Raw genomic sequence first — 21,640 nt, forward strand, 5'->3', positions numbered from 1 at the left:
ACTCGGGATTCTGGGAAACGGGGGGGGGGGGTGTGGTTATTCGTTTACATGTCAGCTGTCACTTCTACGTCGCACGTCTATGCACTATGTATTGTAAATGTATGTTGGGAAGTAAAGGGATGAACTCGACCACCGTCTGCCGTCTCATCCTTCCTGCACTCCCACACAGTGATATATAGACACCAACAAGCGTTAACATTACACCACTTGCCAGCATGCAGTCCATCTATTTGGCCTATGCCATAGCTAGCATACTCAGACTTCACACAGTGCTCAGTAGATCACGCTGCACATCTTTTCCCTCTTCATCTCATTTATATACGAACAAAATTATCTTCCATGCCTTAAACGATTTATGAGTAACTTTTATGGGAATTATAGGCCTACATTAAAATAATGACAGAACATTATCCAACTTGGCCTGCTTTTAACCCTCTGAAATCTGAACCAGTGGTATCATTTGAAACTAGAGATTGCAAGGAATTCATATAGTAAAAATCTCATACTAGCTACCGGGAAAGTGGATACATATCGCTCAAAAACTGACCTTATTTTCCTACAACACCTCTCAATCTCTAGTCCGTGAATATAAAATGGCACTTTTTTCCCAGGTGTCATTTTCAGAAAGAATAGTCATATATGGGCCAATACAATATGTTGTGATCTTTTTCGTGTTCTTATTGACCTTTTCCTAACATATCTTGCCTTATTCATTGACATTTGCCACAATTTCCCTGCAGAGACAATAAAAGGTTTTATCTCATTTTAGGAGCTAAATTAACTGCTAACTGCTCTGCATTGCAATGCAGGGTAAACCAGAAAGACAGAATGGGGTCAATGCAATGGGAAAGAAATTGAATACCATTGAGGAGGTTGGAAATTTGGCAAGAAAATAATTGAGGTTCCCACCTGGTCCTGACACATGAGTTCTATCTTCTCCTCAGCTAGCATGGCCATGTCCTCCTCCTTCTCCTGCTCCCCCGGCTTGTCATTGGCTGAGGAGCTGGTGGTCTGCGACTCGTTGTCCAGGTTGATGATCTTCTCGTAGACGTGCTCCATCACCTTCCTCACCTGTAGCATGTCGCTGGCTGACAGACGGTCCCTGCGAACACAATGTAATAGTTGTAGACGGGCAGCTTAGACGTGTTTGATAAATAAGGGCCCTTTCACATTATAGTTTTGGTGGACTCGGTGTGGTTCGGGGGGTGAAGTTGCAACATTGTTGCATTCTTCATTTGGTTCGTCTGCATTCACATTGCAATTTGTCAAGCGCACCAAACTTTCTGAACAATGTCACACGGTCGAAAAGGGCGCTCGTCTATTGGACACAATAGAGTGGAAATGTGACTGCGAGCCCTAACGTACGTGTGTGTGTGCGTGACTGCGAGCCCTGTCTGACTCCAGATCAGCGGAGGCGTCACAATTTTCAGGCGGTGCTGGTGATGCCGTGATTGCTGTCTGATGGGTCTCATCTTCTAAAGACTCAACGACATGTTTCGGGGCTGGATGTGGGTCTTGTGCCAAGTATAACGTCCAGGTCATCATACCAAGGGAACTTGTCTTTCTCGTCCCCCGAACTCGAAGCAAGTCACAGACTTTAAATAGGCAAATTGTTTTTTTCAGCCTGTTATTCGTTTTAACTTTCACATTTCTTTAGTTTGCAATAATGCAACTGCAAGCCAATGTTCCGAGACATTTATATATTTGTAATTGTTAGGCTATTTGAATCCTCCATTTAGGGCTAACTGTGTATTCAAATAGCCTAACAAATTAAATGTAATATGTCTCGGAACATTGGCTTGCAGCCTATTCAATAGTTTTAGAAGGCTATAGCCAAAGTTGCCTTTTACGCATCGCTTAGCCTATATTTTACGCACTGTGTTTAGCCTATATTAAATAGTCCAATTGTTTTTTCAGCCTGTTATTCGTTTTAACTTTCAGCCTGTTAATAAATATGTGTCGTTAATTCAGTATTTAACTTCTTGAATTCATATTTATTTAGGCTATGCTAATTAAAAACACAAATGTTATGGACATCCAATTAAATTCTCTGCTTATTTATTAATATATTGTTGACTCCGTTTTTTTTATTTTGACGTGGCATTGATCCATTGTTCTATTGAAGCCCATTACCACCATCCTCTCGCTAAACAACTTGTACACCGCATTGTTTTTATGGGTGCCCACAAGTAGCTGTTTCATTTGGTCTTCTGCCCATATGTCTATCAGGGTTTTCAACTCGTCAGTCACCCACGTCTGTCCACGAGACATGTTCCACGCGTGCTTGTTTTGCAGTGAATGCTCACAGCAGTGTTTGTTTTTTTCCTTCTACCCAAGATGCACAGTTTATCAGGTCACTTCCTATATTTGGTCCGCGTTTGGTCCGATGAAGCGAACCGAGACCTACGTTTTCAGGCGGACCAGAGTTTGCATGTTTGGTCCGCACCAGAGTTCGACTGAGCATTCACACCACCCCAAAAAAAGCGGACTATCTGAGAAAACAAACTCTGGTCCAACAAGGCTGAGCCCGAACGTTCGAACGTTACGCTGACATTCGGACATTAATTAATGGGTTTGAACGTTCGGTGAAAAAAAAATAAAGGAGGCGCACAGGGTTGAAGCGATGTGAAGAGGTGGCGCTCGGCTCAACCAGTATGGTCTGCCGGGCTGCTGCCGGCCTGTAGCTGGATACTATTGTCTTAACCAGAGTTCTCAACCAATGCAATAGAACAATTTTGATTGACTTTACGTCACACCACTTGCACCCGCCTCTGCTGTTACCAATCGGCAAGCGTTTATTAGTTTTTTTACTTCCGGCAATGCCGCCATTGATCTGCTTGCGAGACGCACAACATACTTACCGTAGCTAATACATTAGCTCCCCGCCGAGAACGTAGATGAGGATGACCAAATGAGTCATAATGATTTTACTGCAACAAATGTTATAATAAAACAAAGCCTTTCTATACATGTGTCTGATTGAAAACGTTATTAACAGACTGCAGAATGGGTACAACTCAGGGCTCTTATGAGCAACGGAAGCCCAAGGGGACGGCTGGGGCGCATGGTGGGAGCACCATGGTTGACCGATGCCCAGGACGGGCGCGCATCCGTGGGGTAAGACGGCCGGTGAGAGCGCGGCGCGGAGCCAATGGCAGTGACATGATGGGAATAGCCCGACTCTGAGGACGAGTGCTTGCTACTTGCTATATTTGGGTAAATAATATGCTGATGTTATTGAACGTGTAACACTAACTATATAACGTTAATGCCACAAAACGAATGCCTTTGTTTATCTAGCCCCTTACGTGACTGCGGTGTGCAAGGGCTATTGTTTATCATAAGTAGTAACTTTGTTTAATTACATGTTTACATGAACAGCCACCACTGTAAACAACATGTTTTTCACCAATAGACTATGCAATGCCGCCCTCCGTAGGATCTATAATAATACAATAAAAATATATATATTATTAAAAAAAAAAATTTAAATGTATTCAATTTTTTTTATAAAGAATTTAAAAAAAAACGAACGTTCGAACGTTCGTTCGATAAACCCTGGCGACCGTTCAAACCCTAAAAACAGGGTTCGGGGACAGCCTTATGGTCCGATAGTCCGGACCAAACAGCTCTGGTGTGAAAGCACCCTAAGACTAGGAAAATTAAAGGACTACATCATTCTATTGTGGCAACATGGTTTATGGCTTCAAGCTCCACAATGTAGTTTCAGGGGCGGAAAGAAACAAAACCTCTACAGGGTATCTGCAGGTTTCAACAAGTTAAATAAAAGAGCTTTTTAATACCACTTAACTAAATGTAATACCAATTTCACAACCATACAAAAAAGAAACACATAGCAACACTGAACTGGCGGCTGCACTTGCACATCAATTTTAATTCTTGCGTGTTTCATACAAGCTCTCGCCAGACGCACCAAGCTGCCGGTAGCAGTAACAAAATAACGACTTGAATACAAAAACATTTCATATAACTAATATTATTTAATCTCCCGACAACTGGGCTGCCCCCTCAAAAGTAATACCTGTGCAAATGAAATTTAAGACTTTCTAATACCCTTTAAAGGCCTTAAATGGAGAATTAAGAACTGAATATGTTTTAATACCCTGCAGATACCCTGCTCTAAAATAATCACTTGGCAATACTTTCAGCTTGTGTCGTCTCGTCAAAAATCGTAAAACCAAAAATCCCCAAATCCTTTGAAACAACACAGACCAAGATTAAGCTGAGATGATGCTTCGTCTTACTAATGTGGTGGGAGGGTAGAAGCACCAAGGTCATTTATACCTTAAAGAGAGTTCCAGGAATCCTATTTCCTTCTTGGGAGACAATTACTTGTATTCAATACTAAAGATATACACTATTATGATTTCTCAAGGGTTTACATTTCTATCATGAATGTATAGAGTACAGCTTTTGCGTGATCAGAAGCAATGCAAGCTTGAGTCGCTCATGAGAAGGAAGAAAACAACTCACTTTTTCAGGGTTTTTGCACCAGAGGAAGAATGGGGCTGGAGGTAGAATGGGATTTTGTTGAATTTGGGCATATTTTTCTGAAAAAGAAGGGGAAGGATAATCACAATAATTCAAATCATCATTATATGAAATAAAATTAACTCAAGTCCAACAAGTATTTAAACATATCATTTTGACTAGTACAGGCCATCATTTCACTAATTGCTTTAGTATTGAGAAACGTATCCTCTCATTAGGCTCTAATCCGATGGGGCCAGTATTTTAGCCTTCAAACACCATGATACACATCCATTTCCAACACAGGAAGCTCATAGTATTATCAGACAAGTCTTCAAATGTTCTGAGGAAACGGTTGCACCGTGCATCGGCCTTGTTGCAATGTACGGTTTGCATTTCCTCAGTAGAACATATGACACACGCATCAGATTATACTGTGAGGTTCCTGATTTTTTTTTTATGTGCCCCATTGGATTGGAGCCTGGTGAGAGAATGCAGTGAAATGATAACCTGTACTAGTCTAACAGAGGTACCGCGTGTCTATCCACAGTCACGATGGACAGTGTAGTGAAGTGGCTGTGGACGTTAAGCGGTACTGCAAGTAAACTCACTCCCCAGAGGCATCCAGACACATTACCAAGAAGTGAATTCACCTCTTGGTATAGTGGTCAGCGTCAGCGGTGTCGCCCGCGGCGCGGGAGACCGGGGTTCAACTCCCACTCAGGGCGATCCCTTAACAGGGGTCGAATCGAAACACAACGCAGAGCAATACGACACCGGTTACACTAGTAAACAATAGGGTTGGGTACCGTTCACATTTGAATCGATACCGGTACCCAACAGTACCTTTTTTCTGTACTTTAGTCTAAAAAAATTTAATCCATCTACCTCAGTTGTAAAAAAAAAATCCAAAGTTCAAATGATTTATTAGCATTATTATTTATTTAGAACAATTTGTTAATATATATTAGAGGTGGGCATAGATTATTTTTTTTTAATCTAGATTAATCTATCTGCAATCCTGGATTTAATCTAGATTAAAATGGCTCAAAAAAAAGAAAAACCTGCCGAAGGCATTCAAAATATGTGTGTTCTACCCAAATAATGACCAGAAGTAAGTCCTTACTTTTTCTTTCCTCCTTATGTTTCTCAGGCCAGGTGGCCCATTACACCATGAGCCCATCTCCCGTTTCCAAAATGCATTACAGACTGTTTGAAAAAGCTGTTTTGCTATGATAATTGGTAATGAAATATCAAAATAATGTTCAATAAGATGTACTTGTGTTTAATAAGTTGTTTTATTCAGAAATTAACACAAATAAATAATATTACCAGTACAGTACAGTATCTAGCACACTCTCAGGAGCAAAACAGAAAGAATCATTTCAAACTTGAACTATGTGACATGGCTTGAATCAACTCTGTCAACTGGGCAGCTCCCAGGTGTGAATGGAACTGTGTGAATGTGAAGCAGGGCGTTCCTGAAAAAGAGCATCTGTGCTCAGCGAACCTACCCTGGGTAAATAAAGGTAAAAAAAAAAAAGTAAAAAAAAAAAAAAAGATTTAGATTGATGCGTTAATTATAATTATCGCGCGATACTAGTATAGCGTTAACGCAGCACGTTAACGCCGTTAACGGCCCAGCTCTAACATATATAATATATAATATTGCATCTAGCTTTGTAAAGTGTAACCACACTTGCGACCGTTTTCAGCTTGCCATTGCCCCGACTGCTTTGTCGTTGAATCAAGTAAAATCCTAGGTAAGCGTGTATTGTGCGCGTGAATGTGCAGCACACTTCATAGATTTCGTTTTGTGGTAAACGAAACGTTGACGTCATCGGACTTAAAACAAAAAGGCAATTATTTTTTTTGCAAAATGTGGCACCGGTGGATCTCACGTGAATCGGTACTCGGTACAGTAGTACCATCGTGATTCGGTCGATACCCTTAACACTTTGAGTGCCAGCAGGGGGGCGCACGATTTAGCGCTCGAGTACCAGCACTCTATTCAATGAGAGGGCGAGCACATTTGCGAATGCATAAACTATATCTTAAATTATGGCTATGTCTAATACGCCCGTCGCTTATCAATGACTTGCTTGCAGTCAACATTGTCAAAATGGATTGTTTTTTCATCTGTACATTTTCGTTTTATACCATTTTGAAAAACGCTAGTTTTTGGAAATTTCCAGAAAAAAAGATTCTGCAGGAATCGCCCTTTACTGGAATACACTAAACTTAAATTGTTTGGCCTATTTATAAATATTTTTCAAATAAACACTAGATTAACGATAGTATATGTGTACTTATGCACGCTAGAGAAGTGGGCTGAAAAATCGATTCTTATTTCCTGATCAGCACACACATACATACACATATAGGGCCCACGTTGATATATCTGTGAAAAAAGCTCCGATTACCCCAAGACTGGTAAAATAGATTCCTTACCTCAGATCAGATGTTCTCCAAAAAGATTATTCCAATTCCTGATCGCCATTCCAAATATCGATCGTGTTTATTGATCCAACGCTGGGTGCTCGAAACACATATTCCACGCTGTTCTGAGGGACCACAAAGACTGCAATCAGCTCGGATTACATGCCTGAGAAGTAAAATGTGGATTCCGGATTTTCTTTTCCCCATGCGTTTTCATTCAGTCCAATCCAATGGGTGCATTATCATCCGGGAGACTATAGGGGGTGGTATTTTCCCTGTTCAAGCTCAGAGAGTCCCAGTGGTAAGGTGAGGCTAGATTGATGAAAAGTCTATGGAAATCGCTAATAAAAAAAAAACTATTAATAACGAGATTTCTCGTTGTTGGCACTGAGCGGTTGGCATGAAATAACGAGAATTCTCATCGTTGGCACTTAAAATGTTAAAAGTACCGGATTTTGTACCCATCCCTAGTAAACAACCTGGAAGTCCTTTAAGTCCAGAAATACTTACATCTACAGTTATGTCGATGACCCACTGTGGAACCGTCTCATTCAGCAACATGGACTCAGTCTCGCCACCTGAATCCCTACACAGCAGCCTGGAGCAGATCAAATAGGCATTAGAAGCCATGAGGATTGCCTGAGATCTATGCATTCAATCATTCAGCTACTAGCTTTTCCAAACAATCACACACACCAATGCAGTCAAGTGGCATCATCGTGGCCTGGTGTCACGTGAATCAACTAGAAGAATCCACCTAGAGATCGCAGACCTCCGCCAAGGCTCAACAATCTCCCCAATTTTTTTATTTCTTTGTATCTCTCTTTCTCCGATTTTTCTCTGTTTTCTCCTCGTCCCATTTTTAGTTGTTGTGCCAATTCCCCCCCCCCCCTCCCCTACCTGGTTGTTGTGCGCATGTTCTCCTACTGGTCGGTACAAGGGAACCCTGAAGTATCCGCACGCTTCCTCCGACACGTGCGGCGACAGCCAGTGGCTCTCTTCTCACCTGGCAGCGAGGGCTCTCATTGGTGAAGTGTAATGTGTGGGAGGTCACACTGCCTTCCTCAAGTCCTGCCTCCGCTGAGCAAGCGCCCAGACCTGACCTGTAGGCGTCGCTGTCCACAACGCCAGTTTCCCACCCATGGCTTCCCTCCCCCTAACCCAGCCAAACGAGATAGTATAGCGATCAGCCCAAGCCAAGGCAATGCTGACTCCGGGAGTCGAGACCGCAGTCCAATCTCCCCAAATTTTACTGTATATGTATGTTTGTTCAAATAATAGAAAGCTCCTATAAATAAAAGGTGTAAATAAATAAATAAAAGAAAAACGATCTCCCCACTTTGCCGTGACTGTCACACTCAACATTTTACCGGGTGGATGACTAATGAGTTGCCTATATTGCTCGTCTCAACTAGGGCTGACCTTCAAATTTTTTTTGGAATTCGAAGCTTCGGGCCGAGATTCGATTTTAATTGGAAGCTTTGAGATAAAAAAATAAAAAATTATATATATTTTTTTAATGTTGTGGGACTTGTACAGCACTTTATTCAACTTTGTCAGTGCTGTAAAGTTTAAACCTTTTAAAATCTTAGACAAACAAAACACTTTGCTTTCATGAAATATTGTAAGCCGTCATTTGAGGCTTTATAAAGCAGCACGTCAGTGCCGAGTCCGACATCATCTTAAATAACAAACAGCATTGCTTGTTGTAGTTAACAGAGAGGCAGAGTTTTTTTTTCTTCTTTTCTTTCATATTCGAATCCCATGCCCATCGAACGAAGCTTCGAAGTATTTAAGACAGCCCTAGTCTCAACAGACCCAGGCTGTAAACTGTAACTACATTTTTCATGCATCAACAATGGTGATACTACTTAACCCTTTCACTACCAAATGGTTAACCCAATCACTGTGACAATACAGAAGGTTAACCCTTTCACTGCCACACGACAGAGTTAACCCTTTCACTACCACACTACAGAAGATTAACCCGTTCACTACCACACTACAGACGGTTAAGTAGTGAAAGGTGTAGTGGTGCAAAGCAGACAAAGCGGTCATCAAACGCATCACTTCCCGTTTACCATGCATTTATTGCTAGATGAAGTGGACCCGGAGACTTTGCTCAATTATCTAAAATCATACATATTGATACCATCAGCAGGATGTCACAAAAGGACAACACATGGCCTTCATGTCTCAAATGTCTTCATGATCGGAGAAGCTGTTGAGAATAGTGCCACCATGAGGCCAAATTAGTCACAGGCCTCCTCACTATAGTAGAACAATCATATTTGTCAAATTCAGTAATTTTTTATTTATTTTTTTAAATCACATTTAATGTAAGATGTTCATCCCTAGATGCCACAAGACAAGTGTACGGCTGTTTGACATGCCCCCCCTGTGGCTGAACCACATACTGCTGTTTGACCTGCGACAGGAGATAAAGGCCTGCTGGCACTAGAGTAAAGGTCACAGGGTCTTCCAATCATTTTGCTTCTTCCTCCGCTATTCATGAATGTTCACAGTGAATCTTATGGCAATCCGGCACCACCTTTCAGTTTGGCATGACGGCAGCACTAGAGTAAAGGTCACAGGTCACCAAAATCAATAGGCATCTTCCGCTCTGTGCCATGAGCGGTCAGAGAGTTCTACGGCAATCCGGCCGTAACCTTTCAATGCGTCTCGTTCGCAAAAACAGACAACGGGGGTACGAGTAGGGCTGCAACTAACGATTATTTTGGTAATCGACTAATCTGTCGATTATTTTTTCGATTAGTCGACTAATCTAACGATTATTTTTGTCATTCGATTAGTCGACTAATCTAACGATTATTTTTGTCACACCCTCAATCTCTGCTTCCTGTGGGCATGGCTCCTTCTCCAATGCATGTTTTACCTCACATGCTGCACACCTGTGAATGTCACCCTGTTGTCCAGTCCCTCTGCCTTAACAGTTAACTTAACATAACATGATGATCCCATAGCAAATTAAAATAATTACTCATGAAACATTTGAATTTGGATCTTAAGCAACTTTCAATCAAAATGTATTTGAACAATACAACAATCACTCATAACAAGATAAATAAATTAAATAATACAAATTAAAGTGAAAGTGTTTAAATAACTAAAAAAAATATATAGCAGACTTCTTAGCTTAACATCCCAGGGAACTAATGGGATAACTGGGGATGTTGTTTGCTCCTGACAAGAGTCTCAAAGTCTGGGGTGATGGTAGACAAAGCAACTCTGAGGTCATGCTCGATGTCCAATCTGTTCCTCTGCTTTGTCTTCAGCTGGACCAGAGCTGAGAAGCCACTTTCACAAAGATAGGTAGTGCACAAAAAAAAAACTCCTTGGTGGAGGTATTAACACAAGAGACAGCGGGGACGGGGGTACGAGGACCCCTTGGAGGTATTAACACAAGAGACAACGGTGACAGGGGTACGAGGACTCCTTGGAGGTATTAAAGACAGCGGGGGCGGGGGTACTTTGACTCCTTGGAGGTATTAACACAAGAGACAGCGGTGACAGGGGTACGAGGACTCCTTGGCGGAGGTATTAACACAAGAGACAGCGGTGACAGGGGTACGAGGACTCCTTGGCAGAGGTATTAACACAAGAGACAGCGGTGACGGGGGTACGAGGACTCCTTGGCGGAGGTATTAACACAAGAGACAGCGGTGACAGGGGTACGAGGACTCCTTGGCAGAGGTATTAACACAAGAGACAGCGGTGACGGGGGTACGAGGACTCCTTGGCGGAGGTATTAACACAAGAGACAGCGGTGACAGGGGTACAAGGACTCCTTGGAGGTATTAACACAAGAGACAGCGGTGACAGGGGTACAAGGACTCCTTGGAGGTATTAACACAAGAGACAGCGGTGACGGGGGTACAAGGACTCCTTGGAGGTATTAACACAAGAGACAGCGGTGACGGGGGTACGAGGACTCCTTGGAGGTATTAACACAAGAGACAGCGGTGACAGGGGTACGAGGACTCCTTGGAGGTATTAACACAAGAGACAGCGGTGACAGGGGTACGAGGACTCCTTGGAGGTATTAACACAAGAGACAGCGGTGACAGGGGTACGAGGACTCCTTGGAGGTATTAACACAAGAGACAGTGGTGACGGGGGTACGAGGACCCCTTGGAGGTATTAACACAAGAGACAGCGGTGACAGGGGTACGAGGACTCCTTGGCGGTATTAACACAAGAGACAGCGGTGACGGGGGTACGAGGACTCCTTGGAGGTATTAACACAAGAGACAGCGGTGACAGGGGTACGAGGACTCCTTGGCGGTATTAACACAAGAGACAGCGGTGACGGGGGTACGAGGACCCCTTGGAGGTATTAACACAAGAGACAGCGGTGACGGGGGTACGAGGACTCCTTGGAGGTATTAACACAAGAGACAGCGGTGACGGGGGTACGAGGACTCCTTGGAGGTATTAACACAAGAGACAGCGGTGACGGGGGTACGAGGACTCCTTGGAGGTATTAACACAAGAGACAGCGGTGACAGGGGTATGAGGACTCCTTGGAGGTATTAACACAAGAGACAGCGGTGACAGGGGTACGAGGACTCCTTGGAGGTATTAACACAAGAGACAGCGGTGACAGGGGTACGAGGACTCCTTGGAGGTATTAACACAAGAGACAGCGGTGACAGGGGTATGAGGACTCCTTGGAGGTATTAACACAAGAGACAGCGGTGACAGGGGTATGAGGACTCCTTGGAGGTATTAACACAAGAGACAGTGGTGACGGGGGTATGAGGACTCCTTGGAGGTATTAACACAAGAGACAGCGGTGACGGGGGTACGAGGACTCCTTGGAGGTATTAACACAAGAGACAGCGGTGACGGGGGTACGAGGACTCCTTGGAGGTATTAACACAAGAGACAGCGGTGACGGGGGTACGAGGACCCCTTGGAGGTATTCACACAAGAGACAGCGGTGACAGGGGTATGAGGACTCCTTGGAGGTATTAACACAAGAGACAGCGGTGACAGGGGTACGAGGACTCCTTGGAGGTATTAACACAAGAGACAGCGGTGACAGGGGTATGAGGACTCCTTGGAGGTATTAACACAAGAGACAGCGGTGACAGGGGTATGAGGACTCCTTGGAGGTATTAACACAAGAGACAGCGGTGACAGGGGTACGAGGACTCCTTGGAGGTATTAACACAAGAGACAGCGGTGACAGGGGTACGAGGACTCCTTGGAGGTATTAACACAAGAGACAGCGGTGACAGGGGTATGAGGACTCCTTGGAGGTATTAACACAAGAGACAGCGGTGACAGGGGTACGAGGACTCCTTGGAGGTATTAACACAAGAGACAGCGGTGACAGGGGTACGAGGACTCCTTGGAGGTATTAACACAAGAGACAGCGGTGACGGAGAGGTCGTACCTAAATAGGGTTCTCCCTCCTGCTTCCCCGAAGATGACTGGAGTGTGTGGAGGCACCTGGAAATAGCCATTGCCTTTCTGGACCCTGTTCTCCTGCTCCCCGTTGACTGCGGACACAAGACAACATTCATCAGAGGACATAGAGTGATACCTCACACTCACTGTGACGGCACAGAGACACAAGACATGAGTAGAGCTGGGGTAAAAACAAAAATATATATAAAAGATTTTCCCAACGATCTTCATTTGAATAATCCAATATCGATTCATGAAATTCTATATATATATATACACACACACACACACACAGGTGCAGCTCAATAAATTTGAATATCGTGGAAAAGTCTATATATTTCGCTGTATTGATGCAGTAATTTGTGCAAAAGGAGCCCCAACCAAGTACTGAGTGAACATACATGAACATACTTTTCAGAAGGCTGACATTTCTATATAAAAAATATTTATGTCTTATAATATTAAAACTTTGAGATACAGAATTTTGGGCTTTCATGCCATAATCAGCCATAATCATCTAAATTAAAACAAATAAAGGCTTGAAATATTTCACTTTGTGTGTAATGAATCTATAATAGTTTCACTTTTTTAATTGAATTACTGAAATAAAATACCTTTTCCACGATATTCTAATTTATTGAGCTGCACCTGTATATATATATATAGTGCTTACTGCTGTATGTTGGTCATGTTAAATCAAATGAACATACGTTTAACAGGTAGGAGGCACGAAAGAGTAGTTGTCTTTTTTTCCTAGTGATGAGATATATCGGCCGCCGATATGGCAGTTTTTTTACACATCAGTATGGTAATAAATAATAAAAAAATATATATATATATTTTTTGGCTTTAAATAGTTTCAAAATATCAGTCATTTCTGAAAATAAGTTAAAAAAATTAAATAAAAATAAATGCGTTTTGGAAAATAGCTCTTTATTTGATTATCATAAAAAAGTGTTTTCTATACAGAGATATCGACATCGGTATCGGCCAGAACAGCAATGTTAATATCGGTTATCGGTATCTGCCACAATTTTCACATCGGTGCATCACTATTTTTTCCTATTTTCTTTGTGGGGGGGGGGGGGGGGGGATATGCAACTGCTTTGTGATCTATTCTTAATTATAATTAATCATTCATATTTATACAATTATTTAGGTTAGAGGGTTCCTTGTACAATTTACACAGCATTAGTTCTGATAATCTCTTTCATATCCAAGCAAAACTGGTATTATAACTGAAATATCGCTAACTGGATCGGAATTGTATCGGGGGAAGTCAGTGTCGATACTCAGGAGATCAGATTGATATCCATAAAAAGGTTGGTGTGGGAATAGAGTAATAAATAGGAAAAAAAAGATAGTGAAACATCTCCTTACCATGGTTGACCTCGTTCTCCTCCTCGTCCATAGGGTTGATGTGGGTCCTGGGCCAGAACTCCAGCAGGGCCTGGAGCAGCAGCCCACCCAGGTTCACTGCAGACCAAAGAGACCGTTCAGCATTGTGTTACGTCACACGCACAGTGTCATCATCACAGACATGTTTATCATGCAACTCTTGTGACGAGGTCTGGTATCGTACACTTTGGGTCTGATCCATCGGAGCTTGAAAACCCAGCGTCCTTTGCAGACACCCAGGCAGCAAAGCAGTCGCTCTCGTCCAGTGTGATGGTCAGCATCTGTCCACGACGGCAGAACGGAAAAGAGAATTAGAAACGCACAATAAATTTCATACCGTTTCTAGTTTGAACTTTGAACACACACCATAGTTGAAAGTAACAGGGTATCTGCAGGTGTCAACAAATAAAATGTAAGTAAAATGTAATATCACTTAAGAGCTAAATTCTATACCAATTTCACGACCATACTAGCAAAAAAAGAAAAGAAAAACAGACTGAACCGTCGGCTGCACTTGCACGTTAATTAAAATTCTTGCATGATCCATACATGCTCTCGCCAGACGCACCAAGTTCCCAGTAGCCCCGCAAAAACAATGACTTGGATACAAAAAACATTTCATATTTAATATTATTTAATCCCAACAGCCGGCTGCCCCCCCCCCCCCCCCCCCCCCCTAAAAATGTAATACTTGTGCAAATGAAAATACTTTAATACCTTTTAAGGTATTCTTCAAGACTTGTCAATACCCCGCAGATACACTGAAATAAGTACGATTGCCAGCTCAGGTGTAAAGGTCCCATTAGCCAGGTTTGTAGCCTACCCCAGTTTTCAGATCAACAGAGAACCAGTTTGGCACATAGACCATCTTGAAGCGCTTTTTGATCTCCTCGTCAAACTCCACTTTCCCCAGGTCTTCACCTTTGCAGGCCTGAATGCAGAAGATACAATTAATTAATAATGAATACCAGTTCAGACAGAAGGTGTTACTAAGGACCTTGTACACACTTCGACTTGAACGAATTAAACGGTTAGTTGCAGGTGTGCGTCATAGCAGTATAGGGGAGGGGAGGTATGGGCAGGGTCATAGTAGAAAGACATAAATATAGGCAATAAAATTGTATCTGAATATAAAAATATGAGAAAAGATAAACAGTGTTAACTCTGAAAACACTGTGTACAGTGGACCGTCAAAACGTTATCCTCTCCCATCACGTCATGTAGGCTTGCTGCATGGAAACTTTTCTAAAAACACACCTCAGAGAATAAATGAATCCGGTGGGTTTCGTTTATTCAACTATCACTTAACTACATTTCAGGAAACGTGTGTTAAATCTTCAACTCTGTAAGCAGTGAGGAAAAGACCATATTGATGACTCAATTCATGCCTGCTTTGTCAACGCTCTCTGGTTCACACCTCGTCAACATGTAGTCGTTATAAAGTTTCAAAAACCACAAAGCTAAAACATTCCAAAACAAAACCCTTAATTGTTTCAGTCTACGAGTAATATAACAGCATGTATTTATATAACATATATCCATATCCGTCTGAATACATCTGCATATAATCCTTCTATATACACCTGCATATAACCCATATAACACTGTATGATGATAACATGTAATACTGCATGTGTATATTAGGGGTGGAGCGGTTCACAAAATCGACAGTTCGGTTCGTATCACGGTTTTGGTGTCACGGTTTTCGGTTCAGTTCGGTATACGTTTTTTTTTTTTTTAAATGCAACACTCAAAATACCATACATCAGCATAAGATATATAGCCTAAAAATAATCCAACTTTTCAGTTATTCTCAAGGACGTAGTCATGCAAAAACTGAAAGAATGAGGCAGTTTGACATCAGGCACATTATTTTGACAGCGACGGTTAGAGCTAGGAGAGAGGCATTGCTGATTTAAACATGCTTCTCATTCATTTGGTAAAAAAAAAAGTTTACCAAGTTTACCTTTAACACTTTTGAGTGCCAACGGCGAGAATTCTCGTTATTTCATGCCAACCGTTCAGTGCCAATGACGAGAAATCGCGCTATTAATCGTTCTTTTTTGTTTTATTCACGGATTTCCATTCATTTTTCATCAATCTAGCCTCACGTTACCACTGGGACTCGAACAGGGAAAATACCGCCCCCTATCGTCTCCCGGATGATAATGCACCCATTGGATTGGACTGAATGAAAACACATGGAGAAAAGAAAATCCGGAATCCACATTTTACTTGTCAGCAGGGGTGTAAAGTACTTGAGTAATTGTACTTTGTTACAATACTTAAGTACTGTTTTGGGGGATTTGTACTTTACTCGAGTATTATTAGGTTTGTATACTTTGTACTTTTACTCCATTACACTTCAGAGAAAAAAAACATACTTTTTACTCCTTACATTTAAAATGCAGACCTACAAAGTACAAAGTACAAATCTCACAGGTCCAACCATTTTAATTTGTATATTTTAATTTATATTGTTTATCTGGCCGAACTAACGTTAACGTTATTAATCCTGCGACCGCAGGTAAACAGCCAATCAAATCCCCATCAATGGAAAATGAACCCGCCCATACCCATGCTGATTGGTCCTTGTGCAACACTAGAAAACAGGGATCTTTGATTAAACACCTGCTATCAGAAGAATAGACAGTCAGATCCGCATTATGCTGTGGTTAATATTGTGATATTATTCAGGGTACTCCAGTATTCTGTCTTTAATATTGTGATATTATTCAGGGTACTCCAGTATTCTGTCTTTAATATTGTGATATTATTCAGGATAATCCAGTATGCTGTGGTTAATATTGTGATATTATTCAGGATACACCATTCTGTTTTTAATATTGTGATATTATTCATGCTGTGATGTGAATGCCGTCCATGTTAGTTTACCTTCAATTTTTTTTTTACTTTAACTTTTTAGTACTTAAGTACATTTAAAAGTAGGCATTTTTACTTTTACTCAAGTGTGTTTTTAGCCAGATACTTTGACTTTTACTTGAGTCAGATTTTGAGACGGTACCCATACTTTCACTTAAGCATAATTTCTGGGTACTTTTTACACCCCTGCTTGTCAGGCATGTAATCCGAGCCGATTGCAGTCTTTGTGGTCCCTCAAAACAGCGTGGAATATGTGTTTCGAGCACCCAGCGTTGGATCAATAAACACGATCGATATTTGGAATGACGATCAGGAATTGGAATAATCTTTTTGGAGAACATCTGATCTGAGGTAAGGAATCTATTTTACCAGTCTTGGGGTAATCAAAGCTTTTTTCACAGATATATCAACGTGGGCCCTATATGTGTATGTGTGTGTGCTGATCAGGAAATAAGATAATCGATTTTTCAGCCCACTTCTCTAGCGTGCATAAGTACACATATACTATCGTTAATCTAGCGTTTATTTGAAAAATATTCATAAATAGGCCAAACAATTTAAGTTTAGTGTATTCCAGTAAAGGGCGATTCCTGCAGAATCTTTTTTTCTGGAAATTTCCAAAAACTAGCGTTTTTCAAAATGGTATAAAACGGAAATGTACAGATGAAAAAACAATCCGCTTCGACAATGTTGACTGCAAGCAAGTCATTGATAAGCGACGGGCGTATTAGACACATAGCCATAATTTAAGATATAGTTTATGCGTTCGCAAATGTGCTCGCCCTCTCATTGAATAGAGCACTGGCACTCAAGCGCTAAATCGTGCGCCCCCTGCTGGCACTCAAAGTGTTAATAATGTTTGGCACACAAAGACCAAACTGACTGAAAAATATAGGCAACATTTGTCAAAGTATTAACTTAGTACAAACAAAATAATTAAACCTTTCCATTTTTGTGGCCACATTATAGACAAAGCCCATCAACATAAAGTATGCATATGCTCAACCAGCACTAGACTTTCTTATCAAAAAGGAAAAGTCACTGTTATTTAAAATAAAAAATTCATGTGTACTAAATATATATAAACTTTTTAATTGCATGAAACATTATGAAGTATTCTCTTATGCCGCTTTTCACTGCATGGTACCTAATCGACTCGACTCGCTTTTGCTTTTTGAGTGTCTTGGATGCCGTATTTGAAGTGACGTCACACAAGGAAGTAAATAGTCAACAGTAACACTGCGTTGGAAGGAGAAGCCCTAGCTTGCGGCTAACGTTATAACCGAACAATACACACATGCCCCGAACCGGGGAGGTCGTACCGAACGGTGTACGGTTAGAATGCGTACCGTTCCACCCCTAATATATATATATATATCCACATCTGTACATACCTGCATAATCCTTTTTACATATTTGTAGATACTATATCTGTACATATCCCTTACCTACTCTTACGCTGCTGGCCAGTATGACTTACTACCATAGTGTATTTATACCTGTATCATTGTACATATAAATACTACAACTCTGTACATACATCTGATTATAACTATTACTCAGTAGTACTAATAGTACTAACTAAATAGTATTTATATATTTTATACCCAGTTTAAATCATCTGTACATCATATATTACTATTGCACTTTATTGTTACATTTGCACTCTGGTTGGATGCCAAACTTATTTTCATTGTACTGTACATGTGCTGGATGATGACAATAAATTGTAATTGAATTTAACCGAGAGTTCAGTGTAGCCTAGAAGTTACCTTGAGAACATCCCAGAAAGCCACATTGTTGTTGGTATCTTTGGTGAGTATGTGTCTCTTGTCATTCAGAATGTGACACTGAATAATGCTAGCACCTCCTACAAAAACAAAGAAAATATCCCATTGTACTCAACATCCCAAACAAAGTTATTTGTAAAGATACTGTAGTATTTTAGATAAACAAACGTGAATTTACCCTTGATTACTTGTTCAGGTTGCGTGCACAGCGGGGTGAGAGGAGTAGTGCAGTCGTTGTCGTAGTCGCCTGATGCTCTGAAGTTGTGCATTCCCTTTAGAGACTACATTAAAACAGGTATAAAGAAAATTAGTTCTTGAGTAAAAGTAACCTCCTCATCTCTTTAATTAGTGTAATGTAGGGCTGAAGCATATTCTAAGAAAATAATACAGACAAAGATGTGCATTTTTTATAATACTTTCAGTAACATAATGTTAGCGTTCTGAAAATGAATGTTATATTGCAACAATAAGGAATTTAGGATGAAAACTGGATGACATGACAATAGACCATTTTGAAACAAAGTCAGATGTTGACAAATGTAAAAAAAAAAAAAAAAAAAAAAACACATCAAAAAGATATTACATCACAGTATCATTTGCACTTATCAAATGTTATATCGCCAAACAGACAGAAAACAGTGATTTGGTATGTTGTCCCCATCGCCCAGCCCTGGTGCAATGCCTACAACTATCACTGTGAGTCACCTACACTTTCACACAAGTAGGTCCCCATCGTGTTCCACCAGGGCCAGCTTCCCAGTGATCTCAGAGGCCATGCATGCTTACCCATTTGTTAACGGATGACTTGGTGGTGGAGACCCAGATCGCTGGAGGTGGGTCAGCAGATCTGTCCAGTTCCATCTGAGCAAGAGAGGGGGAAAACATCTACGGGTTAGGGAGTGTACATTTAGGAATTGACCCCATCTCAAAACTCTGCCCTTGTTCGTCCGCGGAAAGAGACAGTCGTGATTGGAGGATCAAGGGATGAGTTGCATTTAATTTTTTTTATTAATTTATGATTAATTAGTGTTCATTCGCCGTTTCTTGAGTGCTTTGATGTTGTGCAGTCTTTTTAAATGTTTTATGTGAAACATTTGAGAGACATTTCCTTAGGACCTACATTCAAAATAAATACTGAATTTCAATGGGATCTAAAAAAGGTGCTATAGATAACATTCAGCCACTAGGTGTCGCACTAGAGCACCAGCATGTCATTTATCCAATCAGGTGCATTCCACGTGGGGGAAATGGGAAGCAGGGAGGGGGATACACGCCTGCAACATGTAAACAACAACATTCATTTTGGACCCACTATTTTTTAAATGACAAATCCATTAATCAATAATGTTCTTCACTATTACACTTGTGTTTACTCGACTTCTTGACTTTCAATTTTTTACTTATTATACTTATTTATACTATCTTATTATTATCTAGCACACTCTCAGGAGCGAAACAGAAAGAAACATTTCATGCAAAGTATTCTGTATTTCTGTATGACAAATAATTCTTCTTTTTGGGGGGAAAGAAATACTTTTATTCTGCATCTTCCTAAAAAAAACTCTGGATGTATTATTTAATCATTTATTTTTTTGTACACCTTTTCACCTGTCAATTTCTTTTATTTATTTATTTAAAAAAAATGTATCACAAAATATAATTTTGCCATTTGTTCTCAGCCTTCGAAAGGGAGGAGCCATTGATATAGCTCAGCCCTTCTGCTGACGGAGGTTGTTGTAGCACTGGAATAAGACTTGAAAGCCACGGATGGGCAGACCAGTCACAGTGACAGTGCAGTAGGGTTGGATACCATTCACATTTGAACCCATACCCGTACCCAACGGTACGTTTTTTCTGTACTTTAGTCTCAAACATTTTTATCTACCTACCTCAGTTGCAAAAATGTGTCCAAACTTCAAATTATTTATTATCATTATTATTTATTTAGAACAATTTGTTAATATATATAATATTGCAGCAGAGCATTGTCTGCATCTAGCTTTGTAACGTGTAACCACACTTGCGACCCTTTTCGGCTTGCCATTGCCCCGACTGCTTTGTTGTTGAATCAAGTCAAATCCTGGGTAAGCTGTATTGTGTGCGTGAAAGTTGACGTGAGGCACACTTCATAGGTTTTGTTTTGCGGTAAACGAAACGTTGACGTCATCGGACTTAAATTATACTTTTTTTGTATCCACTTTTTTTCCTCTTTTTTCTATTTTTCTCCCATCCCAATTTCGCTGTGCCAATTTTTTCCTCCCCTGTCTTGAACGTTGCTCACATATGCCCCTCACTGGCCGGTTGTAGGGAGGATAGTAGCTTTGCATCACGTGTCCCCTCCGATACACGAGGAGGCAGCCCGTCACATCTTTTCACCTGCCAGCGCGGACTCTCATTGGCGAGGTGTAACGTGCGAGAGGCTCACACTACCCCCGCCATTTCCTGTCTCTGCTGTGCAGGCGTCCCCCAACCGACCTGTAGGAGTCGCTGTCCACAACGTCCAGATTACCACCCGCTAACTCTGCCAATTGAGTTAGTATGATGGCCGGCCCAAGCCGGAGGCAACGCCGACAGCCGGATTCGAACCCGGTGTCTCTTGCGTTGGTGACGAGCACAGTGTCCGCTGCGCCACCCAGCCGCCCACAATTATTATTATAATTTTTTTTTTTAAATGTGGCACCGGTGGATCTCACATGAATCGGTACTCTGTAGTACCGACGTGATTCGGTCGATACCCTTAAAAGTACCGGATTCTGTACCCATCCCTATGTAGCACTGGAATAAGACTTGAAAGCCACGGATGGGCAGACCAGTCACAGTGACAGTGCAGCGTGGATGTATTATTAAAATTTGTAAAAAGAATATTACTCTACATAAAGATGTTATCTACAGCACTTTTAATAAAAGAACCAATACAACAAAACCAAGCTCCTTACTTTGAGCACCGGGGCCTTCTCCTCGCAGATCAGCACCCGGATGTCTGGGTTGCGCAGGTCGGTGCAGTAGATCTTCTTGTCCCGGCCTCCAGAGTAGATGTGAGTGAAGGCCTCGTTCACCTGCAGGGCCCACACCCCCTCGTCATGGACCCGGTAGGTGGCGATGCACCTCTGCTGACCCAGGGACCACAGGCGAATGGTCCCGTCGGAGCTTCCCGACAGACACTGTGGGAGTGAAGATGAGGAGTTTAGCCGTGAGAAACAACT

The 21,640-nt window shown here is 41.5% G+C and overlaps 1 protein-coding gene across 2 annotated transcripts in view; it reads right to left on the minus strand.

Annotated features, from left to right (window-relative positions):
* Positions 1-21,640, minus strand: part of LOC311238776 (WD repeat-containing protein 48) — a 34,732-nt gene that overhangs the window by 3,054 nt on the left and 10,038 nt on the right. For both annotated transcript variants that reach the window (XM_084326964.1, XM_084326963.1), the window contains exons 7-17: positions 21,374-21,598; positions 19,224-19,298; positions 18,616-18,718; positions 18,420-18,517; positions 14,588-14,695; positions 13,949-14,045; positions 13,747-13,842; positions 12,353-12,458; positions 7,441-7,528; positions 4,495-4,571; positions 910-1,102 (exon numbers count right to left, since the gene is read on the minus strand). In XM_084326964.1, coding sequence (XP_084183090.1) covers positions 910-1,102; positions 4,495-4,571; positions 7,441-7,528; positions 12,353-12,458; positions 13,747-13,842; positions 13,949-14,045; positions 14,588-14,695; positions 18,420-18,517; positions 18,616-18,718; positions 19,224-19,298; positions 21,374-21,598 — 1,266 coding nt within the window. The remainder of the gene's footprint in view (positions 1-909; positions 1,103-4,494; positions 4,572-7,440; positions 7,529-12,352; positions 12,459-13,746; positions 13,843-13,948; positions 14,046-14,587; positions 14,696-18,419; positions 18,518-18,615; positions 18,719-19,223; positions 19,299-21,373; positions 21,599-21,640) is intronic.

This window comes from Notolepis coatsorum, assembly GCF_963971535.1.
Source record: "Notolepis coatsorum genome assembly, chromosome: 13".
NCBI lineage: Eukaryota > Metazoa > Chordata > Actinopteri > Aulopiformes > Paralepididae > Notolepis > Notolepis coatsorum.